The 22,655-nt window shown below is 40.4% G+C and overlaps 1 protein-coding gene across 1 annotated transcript in view; it reads left to right on the top strand.

The window, feature by feature from the left end:
• Positions 1 to 22,655, top strand: part of SLC12A7 (solute carrier family 12 member 7) — a 321,321-nt gene that overhangs the window by 199,776 nt on the left and 98,890 nt on the right. The window contains exons 6-9 of the mRNA XM_074945079.1: positions 3,140 to 3,270; positions 12,938 to 13,179; positions 19,059 to 19,270; positions 22,133 to 22,300. Coding sequence (XP_074801180.1) covers positions 3,140 to 3,270; positions 12,938 to 13,179; positions 19,059 to 19,270; positions 22,133 to 22,300 — 753 coding nt within the window. The remainder of the gene's footprint in view (positions 1 to 3,139; positions 3,271 to 12,937; positions 13,180 to 19,058; positions 19,271 to 22,132; positions 22,301 to 22,655) is intronic.

Genomic DNA, 22,655 nt, shown 5'->3' with positions numbered 1-22,655 from the left:
ATACATTAGGCTGGTTACCCTAACAAAGAAGGAAATTAGATTGGTTTGACAATATTAATTCTTGAAAATCCATGTTGACTATTACTTATTGCTAAGGGTATGATTCTATCATGGATGTCATCGGTTCTGTGACTTTCTGGGACCTTTGTGACTTCCTCAGTGGTAGGGTGGAGCAGCTGTCAGCCTTGGGGCCACTGGAGCAGTGACCCCAGGGCAAAGCAGCAGGCTCTGTGAATTTTTGTTTATTGCCCACAACCTGTCCCTGACTTTTACTAAAAATACCTGTGACCAAATCTTAACTTTACTTATTGCCTTATTGTCCTCTAGGTTTGAGCAAATGGATTGTTTAATAACGTGTTCCAATATCCTTCCAGGTATTGAAGTTAGTCTGGTCTATTTTTCCACACCAATTGCTCTTTATTTATTTTCTTGGTTCAATTAGGGTTTTCATTTGTGACTTAGTAATGTCTGCAGTTCTGAAGATTATTATTTACTTGTATTAATGTAGTACCTAGGAGCCCTAGTCATGGACCAGGACCCCATTATGGTAGGTGCTTTACAAACATAGAACAAAAAAGATGGTCCCTGCTCGGAAGAGCTTACAATAAAAATAAGAGACAGCTGATGGATACAGACAGTATGAGGCAACAATGAGACAGTATGCATCATCATGATAGGCAGTGATCTCTGCATACGAACAGCCTAACAGTTGTCAAGTTTTCTGTAGACATCACAACAAAGAAGGGTTTTGAAAGAGACTAATGAGTTTTTCAGATGTTTATGGGGAGAAGCATGTTGTCTGTAATTGAGATGTGAGATGATGGGAGCCTAGACATAGTTTTAGCTGTATGGATGGAAAGGCAAGGCTGTTTCTCAGAGATGTTATGTGTGAAGAGTTGACAAGATTTAGACATAGCTTGGATGTGATAACCTTGAGAGAGGTCAGAGTTGAAGGTGGCGCCTAGGTTACAGACCTGAGTAATAGGCAGGATGGTGGTGTTGTCCACAATGATCGAGAAAGGATGTAGGAAGATATCTACTTAATTCAGGGAAGTGCAATGGCTTATGTTACACAGGTCAGACTAAGTGATCACAATGGTCACTTTTGGCCTTATAATTTATGAATGACTGTTTCTTTAGTTAATGTTATGGATTCTCAACAATCTGTCCTTCAAACTTCAACATTATCATGGAAAGCACTCACATACCAGAGTGATGCACAATCCTATAAAAACCTGGTGAGATAGTTTTAATATCACAAACAGAAAATTTTTTACCTTTCAAAATTCACAGGTTTTAGTTATCTTTCTTGTATGTTGATCTGTCTCACATAGCTATACACTGAAGAATCAATGCCTTTCAAATTCTGACTTTTTGAAATATATCACGTTTGTAAATCTGCATAAAGACTATGTCTTTCAAACTCATTCTTAAAGGTGAATCTTTAAACCTTCATTGCTCCTTTCACCACATGTAGTAAGAAATACACTCTTTTAATCTTAGCTATTTTTAACAGAGTTTTGTTTGTGAATTTGCCAGCTTTTTGAATGAGCACCAGAAGTTTGAATAAGATTGGTATATACTACATTACCCACAGGAGGGGAATCCTTCTGCAACAGATCTTCTGAGGCTCATCAAAATGGGGGCTGTCCTCTTGCAAATTTTAGCAGGTCTATAGGAGTGGGGGTGTACTGCAGAAGAAGGATGGGATATGGGATTAATGGAGGGAAAGCGGAGGAAGATTGTATCAGCCTTGGAAACTGCAAGAGCTTTAAAAAAATTCTAAAAATTGTGAGTATTTAACATTTTAGCATGGATAAAAGACTCTTCTTTTTCTTGTCCCATTCCATGCTCCTCTGTTCTCTGTAACCCTTTGTCACTGATATCCCTTTCCTCCATTTATCAGCACTCTTTAAGACTGTTTTGTAAAGGCTCTACATGCTCTTCCTCAAGTGCTTGCTTCTGCATACCATAAGGTATGCGGGGGATCACACCTGTCTGAACGCTGTGGCCATCTGGCTATGCTTCTTTAGACTGGAAGAGTGCCATAGGGTATTAGGCACCCCCACCTCTATCTAAGTACTCAGGAGTAGATCTTTAATATGTCTGGCTCCTGCATAGGTGTGGTGATGTTGGGGGGGAAGGAGTTGGGAGAAGAAAAAACAGAATTCAGACCAATACTTTAACTTTAATTTCAATATGTTGAGTTAGTACCATGTTACACACACTATAAAGCATAAGAAAATAAACCTCTAGTATTATTATTAGTATAGGTTTCAGAGTAGCAGCCGTGTTAGTCTGTATCCTCAAAAAGAAAAGGAGGACTTGTGGCACCTTAGAGACTAACCTGTTTATTTCAGCATAAGCTTTCATGAGCTACAGCTCACGAAAGCTTATTATTAGTATAGTCATTTTAACCTAGTATTGCCAGGTTAAAATTTAATATATTAAAAAAATGTAGATATACTTACCAGTGTTACTTATAACTTTGGGCATGTCTACACAGCAAAAGTTGTGCATGGGCTCGCCTACTTGAGCTAGCTTGAATCTAGCTAGCATGGGTAACAATGATAGTGAAGACAGCAAAGAGTGGGCTAGCGAGCTAATTATATACCCTGGGTCTGTGCCAGGCTTGAACTACGCACACTGAAGTCTGCATTGCTATTGTTACCCATGCTAGCTGGATTAAAACTGAAACAATATGAATAGTCTAATTTACTTTTACCATTTATGATATTAGTGTATTTTATATTAACTTTGTCAGACAATTAAAAATATAGTTAGCAATTTGATTTGTTCTTATTCCTTTTCTAATTATTTTTACTTTCTAGCTCTGATATTTGAATAGAATGAAATAATATTTTGGTTGCAAGCACTGCAGGTGAATGCTACTCCTTTAAAAATATTGTTTCCATTTAAATTTCTTTAAAAAAAAATCTGTTTCTCATGCAGAGCAGAAATTTGAGTTGCCAGGTTAACTTAGGTCCCAAATTTTGGTGGAATAAACGATTTTTACAAAAATATTATATCTAAATTTGGGACCTAAGTTGACGTGGCAACTCAAATATATTGTCTAGGAAGTGATGTGCATCTCTCAGTGGCTGACTTCTTTTAAATTTTACTTTTTTTTGTTTCACAGCTGGTGGCTCTTACTACATGATTTCAAGATCTTTAGGGCCAGAGTTTGGCGGAGCAGTGGGACTCTGTTTTTACTTGGGCACAACTTTTGCAGGAGCGATGTATATTCTTGGTACCATTGAAATTTTGTTGGTAAGTATTTTATCTTTTAAGATTGACTATATTCCAGCAGTTTTTGGAGCTAATAGAGCAGATTACTCAACCTAAAATGCATTCTAAGTCACCGTTATTTTTTAAAATGTTTTGTTGATATTTATCATTTGAGATGCTGACTTTCTTTCAAAGAATCTAGCGTGGAATGTGTTTAAGGAATAATTTATCATCTGAACAATAGGAGTATATCATCTTGTCACCTTGATTGATTGCTCCTTCAGCCCTTGTATAGATTGCGCCAATCACAACATGTCTTCCATTCTTCTCATATCCAGGCCTTCCTTCTCCATGTGCGGCCATGTCTTTTCATGATACAGTCTTCCCATCTCTTTGGAGGTCGGCCGAGTGGTTGTTTCAGTTCCAATGGGTACCACTCGGCGACAGCTGCAGTCCATTGATTGTCAGTGAGCCTTGCTATATCCCCGGCCCATCGCATTTTACTGTGCCTTCCCTCAACAATGATGTCCTGCACTCCACTCTGCTGTCTGATCACTTAACTGGGGACTCGGTCATGGATTGAAATTCCCAGATTTATTCCATCCATTGCCCTCTCCGTGACAGACAGTTGCTGCTCCTCTGTCTTCGTCAGCGCCCATGTTTCACTGCCGTACAACATTGCTGGCAATATGGTTGAGTTGAAGAGGCTGGCGCATGTTGCCTAGTTGATTTTTCCTTGGAGGACATCCTTGATAGAATTGAATGAGCACCAACCTGCTTTCTTTCTTCACAAGAGTTCACCTTCCTGATCATGGTGCATGTTAATTTCTTGAACCAAATAGACATATTGCTCAACTTCTTCTATTTGTTCTCCCTTGATTGTTATTTGGGCTTTTGGAAAGGTATCCGACTGCATACATTTAGTTTTGGAGTGGTTAATTTTAAGTCCAGCTTGGCTGCTTTTTGTGTTGAGTTCTCGCAACATTTTCTATAGTTTGATAATATTTTTGGCAATCAACATAATATTGTCTGCAAATCTGAGATGGTTTAACTGCTCTCCGTTGATGTTGATTCCACCCTTCCAATTCATCCACCTCATTATCGTTTCAAGGCAGGCTGTGAAGAGTTTAGGTGAAACTGTATCTTCTTGTTTCACACCTTTCTTAACTGGGATGCGAGGGGGAGTGTCAAATAAGGTTATATAAAAGATCTTCTACACTTTCCACAGAAGGTGTGTATAAAAGATCTTCTACACTTTCCACAGTATGCATCCGATGAAGTGAGCTGTAGCTCACGAAAGCTTATGCTCAAATAAATTGGTTAGTCTCTAAGGTGCCACAAGTACTCCTTTTCTTTTTGCAAATAAGGTTATATCTGTAGTGAAGTCAGAATTTGCTTCCTTTAATAGTTTGATATAGTTTGTGTCGATGCCTTGCTCCACAAGAGTTTTTAACACTGCACTGATCTCTATGCTGTCAAAAACTTTTTCATAGTTGATGAAGGCAATACATAAGGGGAATTTGTATTCCCTTGCGCAGTCCAATAGCTGGTTTAAAGTGAAACTATGGTCCATTTTGCTGAAGTTCCTTCGAAAGCCTGCCTGCCCTCTTGGCTGCTGCTCATCCAGACTCTGTGAGAGTCGGTTTGTTATTATTTTGGTGAACAGCTTGTAGACATGTGAGAGCAGGCATATTGGATGATAGTTCTTTAGATCTTTATGATCACCCTTCTTATACAGCAGAATGGTATTGGACTGCTTCCACCTAGATGGTATCTTCTACATTGCCAAGTAACGGCTGAACCTCTGAGCAAGGGTTTCCCAGAGGTTTTGGCCTCTAGCTCTTATCATTTCGATTGTCAGTCCATCTTTACCTGGGGCTTTTCCTTCCTTCATTTGGTGAACTGTCTGTCAAACTTGGCTGACGAGGATTGGGAGTACATGCTCTTTGGTCTCTTGAAGTGTTGATACTGGGACATTTATCTGAGATGTGAACAGTTTGGCATAGAAATGTTTGCAGACTGCTTCCATCCCTGTTCTGTCAATTACTGGTTTTCCGTCCCTGTTCTTCAGCGCCGTTATTGTTGACCTGCACAGTGTCAATTCCCTTTTCCATTTTTTGAGGCTTCTGCGACCTTCAACTGTCTTTAAGAGCCTTTCATTTCGGTACTTCTCAAAGTCCTCCTTTAGTTTTCTTCTTATCAACTTGCAGAGGAGGGAGTACTCAATTTGTCACCATCATTTTGCTTCATATTCCTCCACTTCTCGAGCAAGTTCTGCGTTTCCTTGGCGATTCTTCCCTTCGTTCTTTTTGGTCTTTCTTTCTTGGCTAATTTCATGCATTGCCTCAACTTATCAGTGAAGTTTTTATAATCCTCATCGCAGTTATCTATAAGACTCCAGTTTTCCTTGGAAATGTTTGCTTTCAAGATTGCCTGATCGAATATTTTTAGTCACTGTCTCTGATTTGCCATCTGTAGTGCTTACATAAAAGAATAGAAAAAAATAATGTTAATAGTTCAGGTTGCTCTGCTCTACATTAATAACATTTTCTTCAAATTCTAAGAAAGTACACATTAAGTTGTTCCCCTTTTTCTAAAAAATCCAAAAAGAAAAGCATATGTTTAAAGGAGCTGTACCTTTAACATTTGTATATTCCTTGTATGTACATATGTACGTCAGTTAAGGCTATATGATAGTTTATGAAGCCATGGATGTTAACAATGTGTTGTGGAAAGAGGATAGTAATAGATAAGAGTTGATAAGTTCTATTTTGGTGTAGGTTATGAAACAGAAGTGTAGTTGTTAACTGTAGCTATTTATTTCTTAGCTTTTCAGTGTTTGAGGAAAATGTTATTAAAGTAGCACAAAATAACATTAACTAACATTAAACAATGTTTTTTTTTCTGTGAAGTTCCCTAGTTTTTAAAAGAAATTGTGTAAATTGTCAATGAAAAATAAATAGTTAAAAATGGCAATAATATAGAGAATGTGGTGACTGCAGTGAGTGTTGGAGAAATGTTGACTTTAGATGAATTGTGGCCATTGGAACTTGACAAATCTGTTGTTGTGTAAAAGACATAGGAAACTACCTATCAAGGAAAGTAGTCCTTAGTTAATGCAGTTTTTTAGAATGGACAATGCTAACTCAGTGTTGACAGAGTAAATAGGAACACTGGAATTTGACACATTTATTTCCTTATATATACATAAGTGTCTTGCTAGCAAGCAATATCATCACACATCATTAATGCAGAAATTTCAAATTTGGCAACATTTACTACCATTATTAGACTATTAACAATATTTTCTGTTTATTAAAGTTTCACTTTAAGCTATGACTATTTTTATGTCAATGAACCATATACTCTAAACCAGTGGATCTCAAAGCCGGTCCGCCGCTTGTTCAGGGAAAGGCCCTGGCGCGCTGGACCAGTTTGTTTACCTGCCGTGTTGGCAGGTTTGGCCGATCACGGCTCCCACTGGCCACAGTTCGCCGCTCCAGACCAATGGGGGCTGCAGGAAGGGCGGCCACCACATCCCTTGGCCCGGGCCGCTTCCTGCAGCCCCCATTGGCCTGGAGCGGCAAACTGCAGCCAGTGGGAGCCGCGGTCGGCCAAACCTGCGGATGCGGCAGGTAAACAAACCAGTCCGGCATGCCAGGGGCTTTCCCTGAACACGTAGCGGACTGGCTTTGAGAACCACTGCTCTAAACCCTAAAAAGAAAATGGCAATTGGTGAGTCCCTAGGGGTTCCTAACTTTTGTTCTCTTTAAAATTATACTGGTGTATTTGATAAAATTTCATTTGAAAAAAAAAAAGAAGATACAATTGATGAAAATACTAACACATAATTACAAATTCCCAAATAAACATAAAATATTTTTAAAATCTATATGATTGTTACACACATGCACACACAAACTTTGTGTATGTAGTAGGCCTGTCAATTAATCGCAGTTAACGCATGCGATTAACTCAAAACAAATTAACACGTTATTTTCTTAACAAGTGTTAATCACACACCTCTGTAGACTGGACTCCGTGGCGGACAGGGAGGGAGGCATCAGCTGCGGCAATTTGGGATAGCTGATTAAACACCTTCCAGGGGTGAGAGAGGAGCCCAGCCCCCTGCCACCTGCTGGACAGGGCCAGGCTTAGGCATGAGTGAGGGGAGCCACTACCCAGGGTGCCTGTTTAGGGCGGGGTCCCCTCCTCCCGCTGCCATGCTCCACTGCTTCTCCTGCCACTCCCTCCCTCCCCCCCACCATGGAGCTGCCTCTAGCCAAGCTGCTCCAGGCAGAGAGCCTGCATCCTGTCTGCTGTGCACAGCAATGGCAGGGGGAGATGCAGGGGGGCTGATGTCAAGGTGTCCCTCTCCCCCTGCCTATGTACCTGGTCTCCACTGAGCCGGGGTTGGGGAACAGGGGGAGCCTGTCTGCTGCTGGCTCAGGAGTGAGTGCTGGTACTGGAGACTGTTCAAGCTCCTGAGTGCTCTGCTTAAAGAGACAGACCCCCTCCCACAACAGACACACGCGTGCGCGCGCGCGCACGCGCACACACACACTCTTTCTCTCTTTCTCTCTTTTCCCCCAACACACATACACACACACTTCTCCCACACACACACACACACACACACACACACACACTCTCCCTCCAACACAAACACACAAACATACACTGTCTCTCTCTCTATCATCCCCCAACACACACACATACACACTTTCTTCTCGTCCATGGGGCCGGACGAGTTACATCCGAGAGTGCTGAAGGAATTGGCGGCTGTGATTGCAGAGCCCTTGGCCATTATCTTTGAAAACTCGTGGCGAACGGGGGAAGTCCCGGATGACTGGAAAAAGGCTAATGTAGTGCCAATCTTTAAAAAAGGGAAGAAGGAGGATCCTGGGAACTACAGGCCAGTCAGCCTCACCTCAGTCCCTGGAAAAATCATGGAGCAGGTCCTCAAAGAATCAATCCTGAAGCACTTACATGAGAGGAAAGTGATCAGGAACAGTCAGCATGGATTCACCAAGGGAAGGTCATGCCTGACTAATCTAATCGCCTTTTATGATGAGATTACTGGTTCTGTGGATGAAGGGAAAGCAGTGGATGTATTGTTTCTTGACTTTAGCAAAGCTTTTGACACGGTCTCCCACAGTATTCTTGTCAGCAAGTTAAGGAAGTATGGGCTAGATGAATGCACTATAAGGTGGGTAGAAAGCTGGCTAGATTGTCGGGCTCAACGGGTAGTGGTCAATGGCTCCATGTCTAGTTGGCAGCCGGTGTCAAGTGGAGTGCCCCAGGGGTCGGTCCTGGGGCCGGTTTTGTTCAATATCTTCATAAATGATCTGGAGGATGGTGTGGATTGCACTCTCAGCAAATTTGCAGATGATACTAAACTGGGAGGAGTGGTAGATACGCTGGAGGGGAGGGATAGGATACAGAAGGACCTAGACAAATTGGAGGATTGGGCCAAAAGAAATCTGATGAGGTTCAATAAGGATAAGTGCAGGGTCCTGCACTTAGGATGGAAGAATCCAATGCACCGCTACAGACTAGGGACCGAATGGCTAGGCAGCAGTTCTGCGGAAAAGGACCTAGGGGTGACAGTGGACGAGAAGCTGGATATGAATCAACAGTGTGCCCTTGTTGCCAAGAAGGCCAATGGCATTTTGGGATGTATAAGTAGGGGCATAGCGAGCAGATCGAGGGACGTGATCGTTCCCCTCTATTCGACACTGGTGAGGCCTCATCTGGAGTACTGTGTCCAGTTTTGGGCCCCACACTACAAGAAGGATGTGGATAAATTGGAGAGAGTCCAGCGAAGGGCAACAAAAATGATTAGGGGTCTAGAGCACATGACTTATGAAGAGAGGCTGAGGGAGCTGGGATTGTTTAGTCTGCAGAAGAGAAGAATGAGGGGGGATTTGATAGCTGCTTTCAACTACCTGAAAGGGGGTTCCAAAGAGGATGGCTCTAGACTGTTCTCAATGGTAGCAGATGACAGAACGAGGAGTAATGGTCTCAAGTTGCAATGGGGGAGGTTTAGATTGGATATTAGGAAAAACTTTTTCACTAAGAGGGTGGTGAAACACTGGAATGCGTTACCTAGGGAGGTGGTAGAATCTCCTTCCTTAGAGGTTTTTAAGGTCAGGCTTGACAAAGCCCTGGCTGGGATGATTTAACTGGGAATTGGTCCTGCTTCGAGCAGGGGGTTGGACTAGATGACCTTCTGGGGTCCCTTCCAACCCTGATATTCTATGATTCTATGATTCTATGAACACACACATACAGACACACACATCTCTCTCTCTTCCCCCAACACACACACACACACACACACACACTCTCTCTCTCTCTCTCTCCCCCAACACACACACAGTATTGAAAAATACTATTTATTTTTAGCTTTTTTACAATGCAAATATTTGTAGTAAAAAATAATGTGAAATGAGCACTGTGCACTTTGTGTTCTCCGTTGTAGTTGAAATCAATATAATTGAAAATGTAGAAAACATCCAAAATTATTTAAATAAATGGTATTGTTTATTGTTTAACAGCGTGATTAAAGCTGTGATTAATCACAACTATTTTTTTAGTTTTGCGATTAATCAAATTAACTTTTTTAATAATTTGACAGCCTTGTATGTAGAAAGAAAGATATATAATCCATCACAAAAGTACTTAGAGACCATTAATTTTGCACAGTTAAGCATCCATAAATCAAGAAAATACAAAGATAACATTTCATTGGTAAGTGCATGCATTATTATATGGTCTTTAACTATGTGATCAGATACTCTTTATCAGATATTGTGAAATTATTTTTTTTTGTAATACCTTAGATACAGGTGCAGCAGAGTTCCTACCTCTCTTCGTCCTGAATAAACTTCAGAAAACAATGCAAACTCCATACATTGTGCATTTCTATATCAAGTAACATATCTGGAAATAGGTTTTCTCCAACAATACAATAAAGAGTATGAAAATCAGATATATAATGGGACCCTGGTTTTACTTTAACTACAGTATGATGTTTCTACCAAGTTACACTTTAAATTTCTCGGTGGAGTGATTTAAGCACCTGATTTAAATCACTTGATTTTTTTTTTTTAAATCATTCATTTACGTTGAGGTTTTGTAACACTAATTCAAAAAATTGTGCTATTGCAACTTCAGAATAAACTTTATAATTAACTAAATTATAATTACTATTTTTAAAATATTACTGCTAATAAGGTGTCATATTTGAATTTTACAAAAAAGAAAAAAGGAAAATTAAGGCCCTGATCCTGCAAGCTTAAGCAGGTATGTAACTTTCGTCACGAGTAGTCCCATAATTTAACTGGAATTACTTAGTGTACACACAGTTAAGCACATGCATAAGTGTCTACAGCATCTGGAGCTAAAGTTGTATTTTTGTTAAAAAAATTTTTTCTTAGTGATACCATTTGAACTAAATGATACCGGATGCACTGCATCTGAGGGTGCTAAAGGAGTTGGTGGATGTGATTGCAGAGCAATTGGCCATTATCTTTGAAAACTCATGGCGATCTGGGGAGGTCCTGGATGATTGGAAAAAGGCTAATGTAGTGCCCATCTTTAAAAAAGGGAAGAAGGAGGATCTGGGGAACTACAGGCCAGTCAGCCTCACCTCAGTCCCTGGAAAAATCATGGAGCAGGTCCTCAAGGAATCAATTTTGAAGCACTTAGAGGAGAGGAAAGTGCTCAGGAACAGTCAGCATGGATTCACCAAGGGCAAGTCATGCATGACTAACCTAATTGCCTTCTATGACGAGATAACTGGCTCTGTGGATGAGGGGAAAGCAGTGGACATGTTATTCCTTGACTTTAGCAAAGCTTTTGATACGGTCTCCCACAGTATTCTTGCCAGCAAGTTAAAGAAGTATGGGCTGGATGAATGGACTATAAGGTAGATAGAAAGCTGGCTAGATCATCGAGCTCAACGGGTAGTGATCAATGGCTCCATGTCTAGTTGGAAGCCGGTATCAAGCAGAGTGCCCCAAGGGTCGGTCCTGGGCCCGGTTTTGTTCAATATCTTCATTAATGATCTGGAGGATGGCGTGGATTGCAGCCTCACCAAGTTTGCAGATGACCCTAAACTGGGAGGAGTGGTAGATATGCTGGAGGGTAGGGATAGGATACAGAGGGCCCTAGACAAATTAGAGGATTGGGCTAAAAGAAATCTGATGAGGTTCAATAAGGACAAGTGCAGAGTCCTGCACTTAGGATGGAAGAATCCCATGCACTGCTACAGACTAGGGACCGAGCGGCTAGGCAGCAGTTCTGCAAAAAGTACCTAGAGGTTACAGTGGATGAGAAGTTGGATATGAGTCAACAGTGTGCCCTTGTTGCCAAGAAGGCTAATGGCATTTTGGGATGTATAAGTAGGGGCATTGCCAGCAGATCGAGGGACGTGATCATTCCCCTCTATTTGACATTGGTGAGGCCTCATCTAGAGTACTGTGTCCAGTTTTGGGCCCCACACTACAAGAAGGATGTGGAAAAATTGGAAAGCATCCAGCGGAGGGCAACAAAAATGATTAGGGGGCTGGAGCACATAACTTATGAGGAGAGGCTGAGGGAACTGGGATTGTTTAGTCTGCGGAAGAGAAGACTGAGGGGGGATTTGATAGCTGCTTTCAACTACCTGAAAGGGGGTTCCAAAGAGGATGAATCTAGACTGTTCTCAGTGGTAGCAGATGACAGAATGAGGAGTAATGGTCTCAAGTTGCAGTGGGGGAGGTTTAGGTTGGATATTAGGAAAAACTTTTTCACTAGGAGGGTGGTGAAGCACTGGAATGGGTTACCTAGGGAGGTGGTGGAATCTCCTTCCTTAGAGGTTTTTAAGGTCAGGCTTGACAGATCCCTGGCTGGGATGATTTAGTTGTGGATTGGTCCTGCTTTGAGCAGGGGGTTGGACTAGATGACCTCCTGAGGTCCCTTCCAACCCTGATATTCTATGATTCTATGATACTTCTGACTCTATCATCAGAAGAACAAGCCTTTGTGTTCTCATTAAACAGCTGTTGTATAGCAAAATACTTGTACTCTTACATGCTATAACCTTTACAGTTGGAATAAGAATTTCTACTGACATTGCTTAATTACAAGCTGTTTTCTTCAGATATAGTCTGTGCTACATAATATAAGAAATATTAAACACTGAAATATTAAAAATTGGTCACATTTTCAAATCAGGTTAATTGTAATGACCTGTAACTGAAAAAGAGTTTGTTTAACTTTATCTTTGTTTAACTTTTAACTTTATCTCTTTGACCTAAGAATAAATCAGCCAATTTTCAGTCTTAATTAATCTTTGTTGTGAAGCTATAGGGGGCTATAAGAAAGGTGTATTATGAAACCGTGGTTACAATTTCAACATTGAAGCCATGGCTATGACTCCATAATAAAAAACCTTCGGAAATAACTTTTTTCTTAATTGTATTGTCCTCCAGCAGATTGAGGAACTTATTTGTTTCTTCAAATTCAATGTCCTTTTTTCACTGTTTGTATATCTATGCCTCTGATACAGGGATCAGCACTTGAAAGACTAAAGCTAGTATGTATACCAGATAAATTCTCTAACAAAATTGTAAGATCTGTAAACTCAAGAAAATGTAGTTATTGTAAAAGGTTGGGCACCTTTTGAAGAAAATTTTAATATTTTATTTGTTTTCTTTTGTAGACATACATTTCTCCCAATGCTGCTATATTTAAAGCAGAAGATGCTGATGGAGAAACAGAGGCTATGTTAAACAACATGAGAGTTTACGGGACATGTATTATCGCTCTGATGGCCATAGTAGTCTTCGTAGGAGTTAAATATGTCAACAAACTTGCACTGGTCTTCCTGTCTTGTGTGATTCTTTCCATCTTTGCCATTTATGCTGGCGTTATTAAAACTGCTTTTGACCCACCAGACTTTCCGTAAGTGAAATACTATTTTAAGTGCTAAAGTGTGTAAGGATAGATTATTACTGTAATGCCTTAAATATTTTGTACCAAATTCTAGAATATGAGTACAATAGATGCAACCTAAAACTCTTAAAAACATTTTGGTAGAAAAAATTGGTAATTGTGCACCTAAGTATCTATTCGGTTTCATAATTTACCCATTTGTACACACAAATGTGTTTCTGTATCTACAGAAGTGGTAACTGATTTTTGGCATACACTCTCATTAGAATATTTAAAATTCTGAATATTTTTATGGACTTCAATCTCACAGTGAGCAAGCATACCTTTTTTTTTTTTTAACATAGTGCAAATATATTTATTCCATTTAATTGAAATAGATCCAAAAAAAGAAATAAATTGTGTTATAGTCCATTAATGAGAATTCATCAGTATATACTTTTTCTAATAAAAATGTTTCTAGTCTTTTCTTATTTGCTTTGGGGGGTTTTGTGGTGGTTTTTAAAATGTAGTTGTGTAACTATGTATGTCTTTCTCAAAGATTTTCCTCTTCAATTAAACTTGCCTTCCTCCTCCTCTTAATATTTATATCTCACTGGAGATTGGATTTCCAAAAGATATAATCGAAGAATTACTCTGGGAAAGTTCTATGCCCTGTGTTATACAGGAGGTCAGACTAGATAATCATAACAATCCCTTCTGGCCTTGGAATCCATATCTCTGAGTGGCATATTTAAGCTGACCTACCCCTGGTGTGGACAGTGCTAGGTCGACAGAAGAATTCTTCTGTTCATCTAGCTACCGCCTCTCGTGGAGGTAGATTACCTACGCTGATGGGAGAACCTCTCCTGTTAGAATAGGTAGTGTTTACACTGAAGAGCTACAGCAGCACAGAATTTCAAGTGCAGACAAGCCCACTGAAAGCTTCAGGGTGGGGTAAGTGAACCAAATTTGGAGTCTTTATTTATTTATTTATTTTTACCCAGACTTATGCCTGGTCTACACTAGGGGAGGGATCGATCTAAGTTACACAACTTCAGCTACGTGAATAACGTAGCTGAAATCAACGTACTTAGATATACTCACCGTGGTGTCTTCACTGCGGTGAGTCGACTGCTGACGCTCGCCTCTCGACTCCACCTGTGCCTCTCGCTCCCGTGGAGTACCGGATTTGATGGGAGAGTGCTCGGCGGTCGATATATCGTGTCTAGACTAGACGCGATAAATCGACCCCCGCTGGATCGATCACTGCCCGTCAATCCAGCGGGTAATGTAGACAGGCCCTTAAAGATCAAACCACTGATGAGCTATGGGTCAGAATGGTCCCAGTCTGTCAAGTTTTACCCAGGGTAGTGCATGACACTCATTAAATCTTTTGGTGGACCCAAATTCAGAACAGTATTTAAGAAAAAGTACATTTTTTTAAATGGTGCATGTGTCAATACAGACAAATAGTCAGATAGTTTCTAATCCCACCATTTTTTTAGGCTTGATTCTGTAAGTGCTCTAAAATTCAAATGATTAATCGGATTGTTTTGAACTTTGCCTCATGGTCTGTAGGGTAGCATTAATGATCTAAATTTTAAGGGGTTCCTGAGTTAGGTTCCCCCCCCCCCCCAAAAAAAAAAACCCTCAGTTTCCTTCTGCCATTTTTACTATTAAAAGGAGAGATACTGATGGCTGGAGGAATCACAGATCTCTTGATGGCTGTGAACTCACCCTGCCATTCACATATCTAAGGAGAAATTAATTGCAAGCCCCATCTAAGAAAGACAGAAGGAGTTTTGAGTGACTGGAGGTTGCTGCAGATTGGAAGTCATGGGTTTCAATTCTAGTTTGGAGGGAATGTAATCAAAGTCTTTTGGGTGGAAAATTAGACAACTGAATGCTTCCTGGGAGGGGAGGAAAAGGGAGGGGATGGAGGAATAGGATGAGAGGTGTTTGGTGGTGCAGCAAGGGGAGGGCGGTTATGGAACGGAGGATAAATAGGGATTAGTGGTTAGGGAAGGGAGAGAGGTTGAGGGCTCAGGTGAGGGAAGTGTGGAATCCTGCAGCTCGGCCAGTGCACCCCAAACCCCTGCACCCTCAGCTCTGCCAGAGCATCCCACCTCTGTACCTCAACCCCCTGTAATATCACCCCTACCTGCACCCTCACCTCTGCAAGTTCACCCCAACCCCCTGTGCTCCCAGCTCTGTTAGTGCACCCCAATCTGTTTGCACCCACACCTCTGCCAGGGCACCCCAACCACCCTGCACACCCAGCTCTGCTAGTGCACTGCAACCCAACCCACTGCAACCCCTGCTCTGCTTGTGCATCCCAAGCCCCTGCATTCCAATCTTCCTGCTCCTCCCAGTTTTGCCAGTGCACTGTAGCCCTTCATCCTAAGCTCCTTTGGGGGCCTAAGTGTTTGAAGGGAAAAATTAGACATGTGAATGCTTCCTGGGAGGGGAAAGGTAATTAGGGGGCAGAGGAGAGGAAAAGGGAGGGGAGGAGAGAGAAGAGGGGTTTGGGGCTGCACTGAATCCCATCATCACACTGTGGGTGGACCCCGCAATACGGCAGTGAGTCTGAGCAGAGCTGCCCACAAAGGCAGCACCATCTGAGCTGGATCCAGCTCCAAAGTAGTCTGAGTGAGCACCAGTGCCCACTGCCTGGGGTGTGTGACTGCTGATGTGCTGGTGGGCTTCATTTTGCTGCTGACTGGAGCAAGGAATAGATGGGCTGCCCGTGCTACCGACTGGACAGTGAAATCTTTATTAAAATGAGCTCAGCACTGTGATCATTGCTGTCCACTGTAAACTGTGGACCCACCCAAATTTCTACTCCTAGCTACATCGCTGTTGTGTAGATGTGCAGTCTGGAATGTGACCCTGGGAGCCTTGCAGTGCCAATTAGAAAAGCCACAACATACTATAACTCTCATCAGGCCTGATACACACATTGCACCAACTCACTGTTGTCATAATCTGTATCTAAAAGGTGTTGTGTAAGGTATCATATGTAAAATGATAACACACTGGTCATTAATATTGTGTGATGTATATATAGGTGATGTATAAATAGTTATAGGTGTGTGCTGGAAATTCTTTCCTAAAATGTGTTTGAGAGGCATTGCTTAAGCCCACCTGTCCTAGACAAAGGAACATTGTTTCAAAGGTTTGACTGTGTCTCCAATGTAAATTAAGCAAGATGAGACCAAAGACAGTGAAAAACACATTTACAAATGAGGTAAACAAAGTCATCAGGGGAACAAGGAAGGGGTGATGACCCTTTAATAATCTTGATAGGGGATGGAGACTGTGTATCCCCAGGAAATTTTCCTGCCTCTTGAAACAGGGTCAGTGAGTTTTGGGAAGATACAAGCAGAGGCAAAAAACCATTATGTTATGCATCACTAGATGGATACCAGGGCCATAGCTCTTGTATTCTGAGAAACTTGGATCTTTCAGCAAAGAGGGTTGAAGTCTTTGGGAAATATGTGAGAAACCTAGACAAAGATTGTAACTTGCTGAGGTTAAGTTTGTCATTGGAAAGCATGTTTTGTTTTTTCACTTGTAAACATAACTGTGTCTTCTGTTCATACCAATTATCACTTAAATATATGATCTTTGTTAATAAACTTATTCTTGTTTCATTACAAGACCATCTTAGTGCTGTGCATTTGACTGAAGAATAAAATCCTCAATCCAATACCAGGTTGATGAATGTTCTGTCTCTTTGGAGACAGCAAACTTGATAACTTCTCTGAGGGTCCAGTAAGAGGGACTAGACATTGCAGAAAGATGTCTCTGGGAAATTCAGGAATTGGGATTCACTGATTGTTATCTCTAAGGCAAGGTTTGGACTGGCAGAGTCCTGAAGAGTTTGCTAACAAGACAGATAAGCTGGTGTGTCAGGGGCCTCACTCATAGCTTAGTAGCACAAGTTCACCCTTGCTGAGGCAGAGCGGTAACACACTGGCTCAGGGTTCTGGGTGTCCCAAGCAAAGAGTCACATGTAAGGATTACAGTGTGCATGCACCAATGAAGGGAAAAAATTAGAGGGTTTCTATATTGGCATTATATACTGTCCTGGATAGTTTGAGGGAATGTGCCAATACCATTGTCCCTAGTGAACACCTGCACTGAATTTTCTCTTTTGAACCTGTACAGTAAAAAATTAATAACTCATGCTGCTTGCTACAAGTTGTATCTGTTATATTTTTTATATTATGGGGAGTGTACTGTGAACACAGCAGAACAGTCTTGGTCTTACCAAAATGTTTTTATATCGTGTGGGGAGGAGCTGCAGACAGAGGTATTTGTGTGTGTGGTTGGGAGGGGAGACAGGGAGAGGGGTTGCAGCTGTGGAGGGATTGGGCAATGGGGATGGATAATAGACAAGTCTTAGATTGGTAGTTTCAGAAAATCTGTATTTTACTAGCCCTTTTTTAGTGTGTGTAGGGGTGGGGTGGCAAGTGGCTACTTCCTGGTGTTGGGGCAGATCATTGTGGTGTTTTCAAAGACATGTAGTGCAGAGGTTTGATGGCTGAGGGAAAAGAAATATGTGCACGGCCAGGATTGCCAGTGTGTGGATTCTGGGTGATTCCTGGATCACAAGGTTGCAGAAGTTTGGGGGAGAACAAAGAGTATACCATGACATGGGCATTGCTGACCACAGGCTGTTTTGGTTTGGTATGCAAATTGTGGGACATGATATGTACAACAGCCTAAATAACTACTAGCTACTACCAGCAGCACATCTTTTCCCAGTCAATAATGAGGAAATTCAATGGCAAAAAAGACAATAATGCAGAGTTAAGGCTGCTTGGTGATATGTTGTCCCCTTGCAGAACATTGAGTTGAGCATAATTCAAACTTCTGAAAAACAGGAAATGCAGAATTAAGGTTGCCCATGCAGAATCCAGTGTGCATTGTTTCAGTGTAGAATTGTGTATTCCACATAATTAGCAGGGCACAGGAGTTTTATTGGAAAGGGTATATTCAGTAGCAAGCTGGGACATAAGAGCAGACTTAAGCGTTTATTATCTGCATGCACTCCAGGTAAAGTGCGTGTGGATGCTGTCAGCTATACTGAATGGTGGAGGCAGTAGTGTCAGATGTGTATGACAGTAGCTGTGATTTGTGATATGTGAAGATCTATGTTTTGTACCCTATTATGCATATGAGGAAAGGGAAGACGTTCATGTGTACCTCCAGGATGCATCATTTCTATGCAGAATTGTATTGGTTACATCAATAGCAGGGCATAGGGCTTGCAAAGGATATTGTCAACAGTGAGGTGGAATACAAAAGGATTCTTATACTTTCATGATGGTTAAGTGAAAGTGTAGGTTGAGATGGTATCCTCTGAGTAAGTGTAAGGAGGCTGTAAAAGGTTTGTGAAGTGATCCTTAAATTGTATGTGTGTGATGTTTTTTTCTGGGGAGTTGGCTAAGTGCTTGAGTGTGCACCAGCATTTGGAACCTCCTGAGTCTTAGACTGCCAAGGACCAGCGTGAGTATGTGTTATGTCAATATTAAGACATTTCTCAAAAAGGGTACAGAGAAGGTGGTAAGAGCAACTTTATCTCCCCCTTTTAATAGTGTTAGGTGGAATCCTGTTGGTGAAAGTGACTGGGCTGGAAAAGGAGGTGAAGATCTCATATATTCAGCAAAAGTCTGAGTTTTGCTCAATTCAGCATTCTGCAAGGGGGCAACATACCACTGAGCAACTTTACAATTCTGCATTAACATAGTTTTTGCCATTGAATTAATAATGTTATAATGTGTATAATGTGTGATACAGTAAATGAAGAATTTGCTAGAGAATAGACTATAGATTAAGTTAAATGAGAACAAATTCACTACAGAGAACCAATTCTACCCTTATTTTATTTCTTTCACATCTAGTATTTGTCTTCTTGGAAACCGTACATTGTCAAGACACAACGTTGATATTTGTGCCAAATCTATTGAGGTAAACAATGAAACAGTGACAACGAAGCTGTGGAGTCTCTTCTGTGATAGTCCCTCGCTTAATGCCACATGTGATGAATACTTTAACCTAAATAACGTGACAGAAATTCAAGGGATTCCTGGAATTGCTAGTGGAGTTCTAATTGGTAAGTCTGAAAACAGAGCCAGAGATGGGACACTAGACAGGGAGGGATCTAAGTTACTACAGAGAATTGTTTCCCAGGTGTCTGGGTGCTGGTTTTGCCCAGATGCTCAGGGTCTAACTGATCACCATATTTAGTATCAGGAAGGAATTTTCCTCTGGGTCAGCTTGGCAGAGACCTTTGGGTTCTTTGCCTTCCTCTGCAGCATGGGACATGGGTCACTTGCAGTTTAAACTAGGGTGAATTTCTGTAACCGGAAATCTTTAAATCATGATTTGAGGACTTGAGTAATTCAGCGAGAGGTTGAGGTTATTGGTCTATTACAGGAGTGGGTGGGCGAGGTTCTATGGCCTGTAATGTGCAGGAGGTCAGACTAGGTGATCATGGTGGTCCCTTCTGGCCGTAAAGTCAATGTGCAGTTAAACTTTTAAATTTTTTTGTATGGTATTAGTGTAGGCCATAACAGTTCTAACGTGCAGGGTGTAAGATGTCTATCATTGTTTCTGTAACTCATGTATCTGTAGACTGCTCCCTCCTATCACTGTATTTCAGCACTGTTTGGTTCTTAGAAATACTTCATTTTATGGTACGTGGACATTTGTTTAAGGGTAACTATTGTATCAAATAACAAAAAAATTAAAAATACCAATTAAAATGCAATGTAATTATAATAGTTAGCATTTTTGTACACTTAGTGCTTTACACCTTCAATATGCTGTACATTCATTAATTCTCAAAACCCTACTATATGGTAGGGGTAATAGTTGGAAACAGTAAAATACAGAGTTTGTGACTTGTCCAAGGTCACATGGCAAGTCAGTGGCAGAACTGGGATGAAAACTCAGGAGTTTCTAGCTTCCGGTCACACATTTAGTTCAATAGACTTCTGACAGAATGTCAGGAAGCTCCTGTTGTCCCATTCTGTTAGCAGTTGTGGGAACCCTGCAGGCTAATTTCTGCTGTTCTACTGGATCTTTAGACTCCATCTGTATGTAAGAGGGGTGACAGTAGGCTTCCAGCAGAGATTGTTTCTAGGTTCTGGAAAAGAGAAGTCCTGAAGGAAGGAACCTTTAAGAGCTGCCAAGCCAGGGGGAAAGCATATGATTTGGGGTTCAGGTAGTGTTGTTTTTAAATTGGTTAATGAACAATTCCCAAGGAAGCATTAATTCTTGATTCTACAAGTACGTAATTTTTTTAAGTCGGTGGGGACTCCAGCAACTTACTACTTCTGTCAAAATTCAGTAAAAGATTTCAAGAAGGATCCAATATAAAGTGTATATGCACTTACAATGATCATTCTTCAATTCCAAACCCTTATATTCCATCACTCAGAACTTCCTTAAAATGTTTTCTTTGTGGCTGTAATTTTTCTTGTGAGAAATGTGTTAGGCTTTTTATTTGTGTTTTGTAGTACATCATATGAATATCTGCTAGTTTTCTGAATGCATATATTTAAAATTATATTTATTCCGGTAACATTTTACAATATGCTCAGAAAAGTTTAAAGCAGCTTTTATTTTGGTGCAGACTAATATAATTTCATTTTGAAATAAAAATTTTCTAATGGTTCAGGTTAGCATACTATGTCCATAAGGTTGTTTTCCTTAACTTCAAAAAAAATATTGTACTTTGGCTCTATGCCATGAGGCCTTCCATCATTATGTACTTTTCTGATGGGTAGCCACTCCCATATTACAAGCATCAGCTAATCTTTGGGATTGGATGTCCATAAATCACAGATTGGTCATTTAGAAAGATATGTAGAGTTCAAAGGCTTTGCATTTTCCTTTTTGTGTAGTATAGGAAAACATATTTTTATACAGTAAATAAATGAAACTGTTCTCTAGATAGAGATAAAAATAGGGCTTCATGCTTTTCTCCTTTTTTGAGGAAGAATATAGTAAAAACTCACAAATAGGAAAACATGCTTTCAGGTAATGAATACAAATCTAGTCAAATTAAATAAAAAGCTTCAAAGTTTAGTGACTGTAAAATAAAATATTTTTATTTCTTCAAGCAAATATTGCAAGAAACTGTTACATGAGTTAATCATATATACATCAAACATTGGTGTTCTACATCCATTGTGAAATGTATTCCAAAAATTGCTCCCTTCAAAGTTATCCAATAAAATTTATTTATAGATAGATAAATAGAGATAAAAATAAAAATGCAGAGAGAAGGAAAACAGCAGTGCACCCCACTGATTGTATATTATGCATAGCCTTTGGTACTGATCATCCCCAAGTATTTTTCAAAGCAGCCGAATGTCTGCCCATGTGCAACAGCCACAAAAATTAGCTGGCACTCATAGTATGGAGAGTGGCCACCTGTCAAAAAAAAAAAAAAAAAAAAAAAAAGCTGATAGAAGATACCATAGGGTTACTATTGCCTTTTTCCTAGTGTTTTAAGAAATGTTCCCAAAATGCCAAGAGTTTTATACCCAGAGAGGTCACCTGATTCATAAGAGTAGATCTTTGTTTAAATTACAAGTAATGTTGTATGCTTAGTTGTTATATAAAAATAAATGAGATAAAAACTGTAGTATGTCTACACTACAGAAAGAGAGCTACTGTCCTGTAGCGTCGTATTGTTGATTCTTCCTGCATCAACGAAAGGGGGTTTTCTGTCAATGTAATCAATCCATCTCTTTGAGAACCAGTAGCTAGGTCTATGGAAGAATTCTTCTATCAACCTAGCTGTCTCTACAATGAAGGTTAGATCAACCTAATTACACCACATAAGACATGGAATTTTTCACAGCTGTGAGTGATGGAGCTAGGTTGATCTTATTTTTAGGTCACTTTTGTTTGGACAGCTCTCATTTATTAGGTGTTTGTACAGCTCTCACTTATTTCCTTACAGATAACCTGTGGAGTGCCTATACAGACAAAGGATCAATTGTTGAAAAAAAGGGTCAGCCATCAGTTACTGGAACAGAAGAGACAAAAGTTGGAGGACTCCCATATGTTTTTACAGACATTATGACCTACTTCACAATGCTAGTAGGGATTTATTTCCCATCTGTGACAGGTGAATACAGTGGTTTTGCATGAAGAGATATTGCTGTTGTTAATTGTCATTTTATTGTTGGCACTGCACTTCCCCAATTTTGGTTTATAAGTATTATGGCTAAGTTACATTTAATTATAATGTCAGAGTACAGGGGAGGCACAGTCTACCTTGTTATTTCAGTGGGCTACAGTCTGAGGCAGAAACCATTTAGAGCAGCATTTCCTAATTTTTTGAAAGCTGAGTTCCCTTCAAGAAAATGAAACCAATTGTCTCTTCCCAGGGCTTCATGCATTGCTAAAGGCCTAAGCAAAATGAGTGCTAACTCAAAGATTGTGCATATCTTCATAATATAATTTTCTCTTTCTTGAAGTGA

The sequence above is a fragment of the Natator depressus genome, chromosome 2, assembly GCF_965152275.1.
Source record: "Natator depressus isolate rNatDep1 chromosome 2, rNatDep2.hap1, whole genome shotgun sequence".
Lineage (NCBI taxonomy): Eukaryota > Metazoa > Chordata > Testudines > Cheloniidae > Natator > Natator depressus.
The sequence above is the reverse complement of the archived record's forward strand: the minus strand, read 5'-3'. Positions and strand labels throughout refer to the sequence as shown.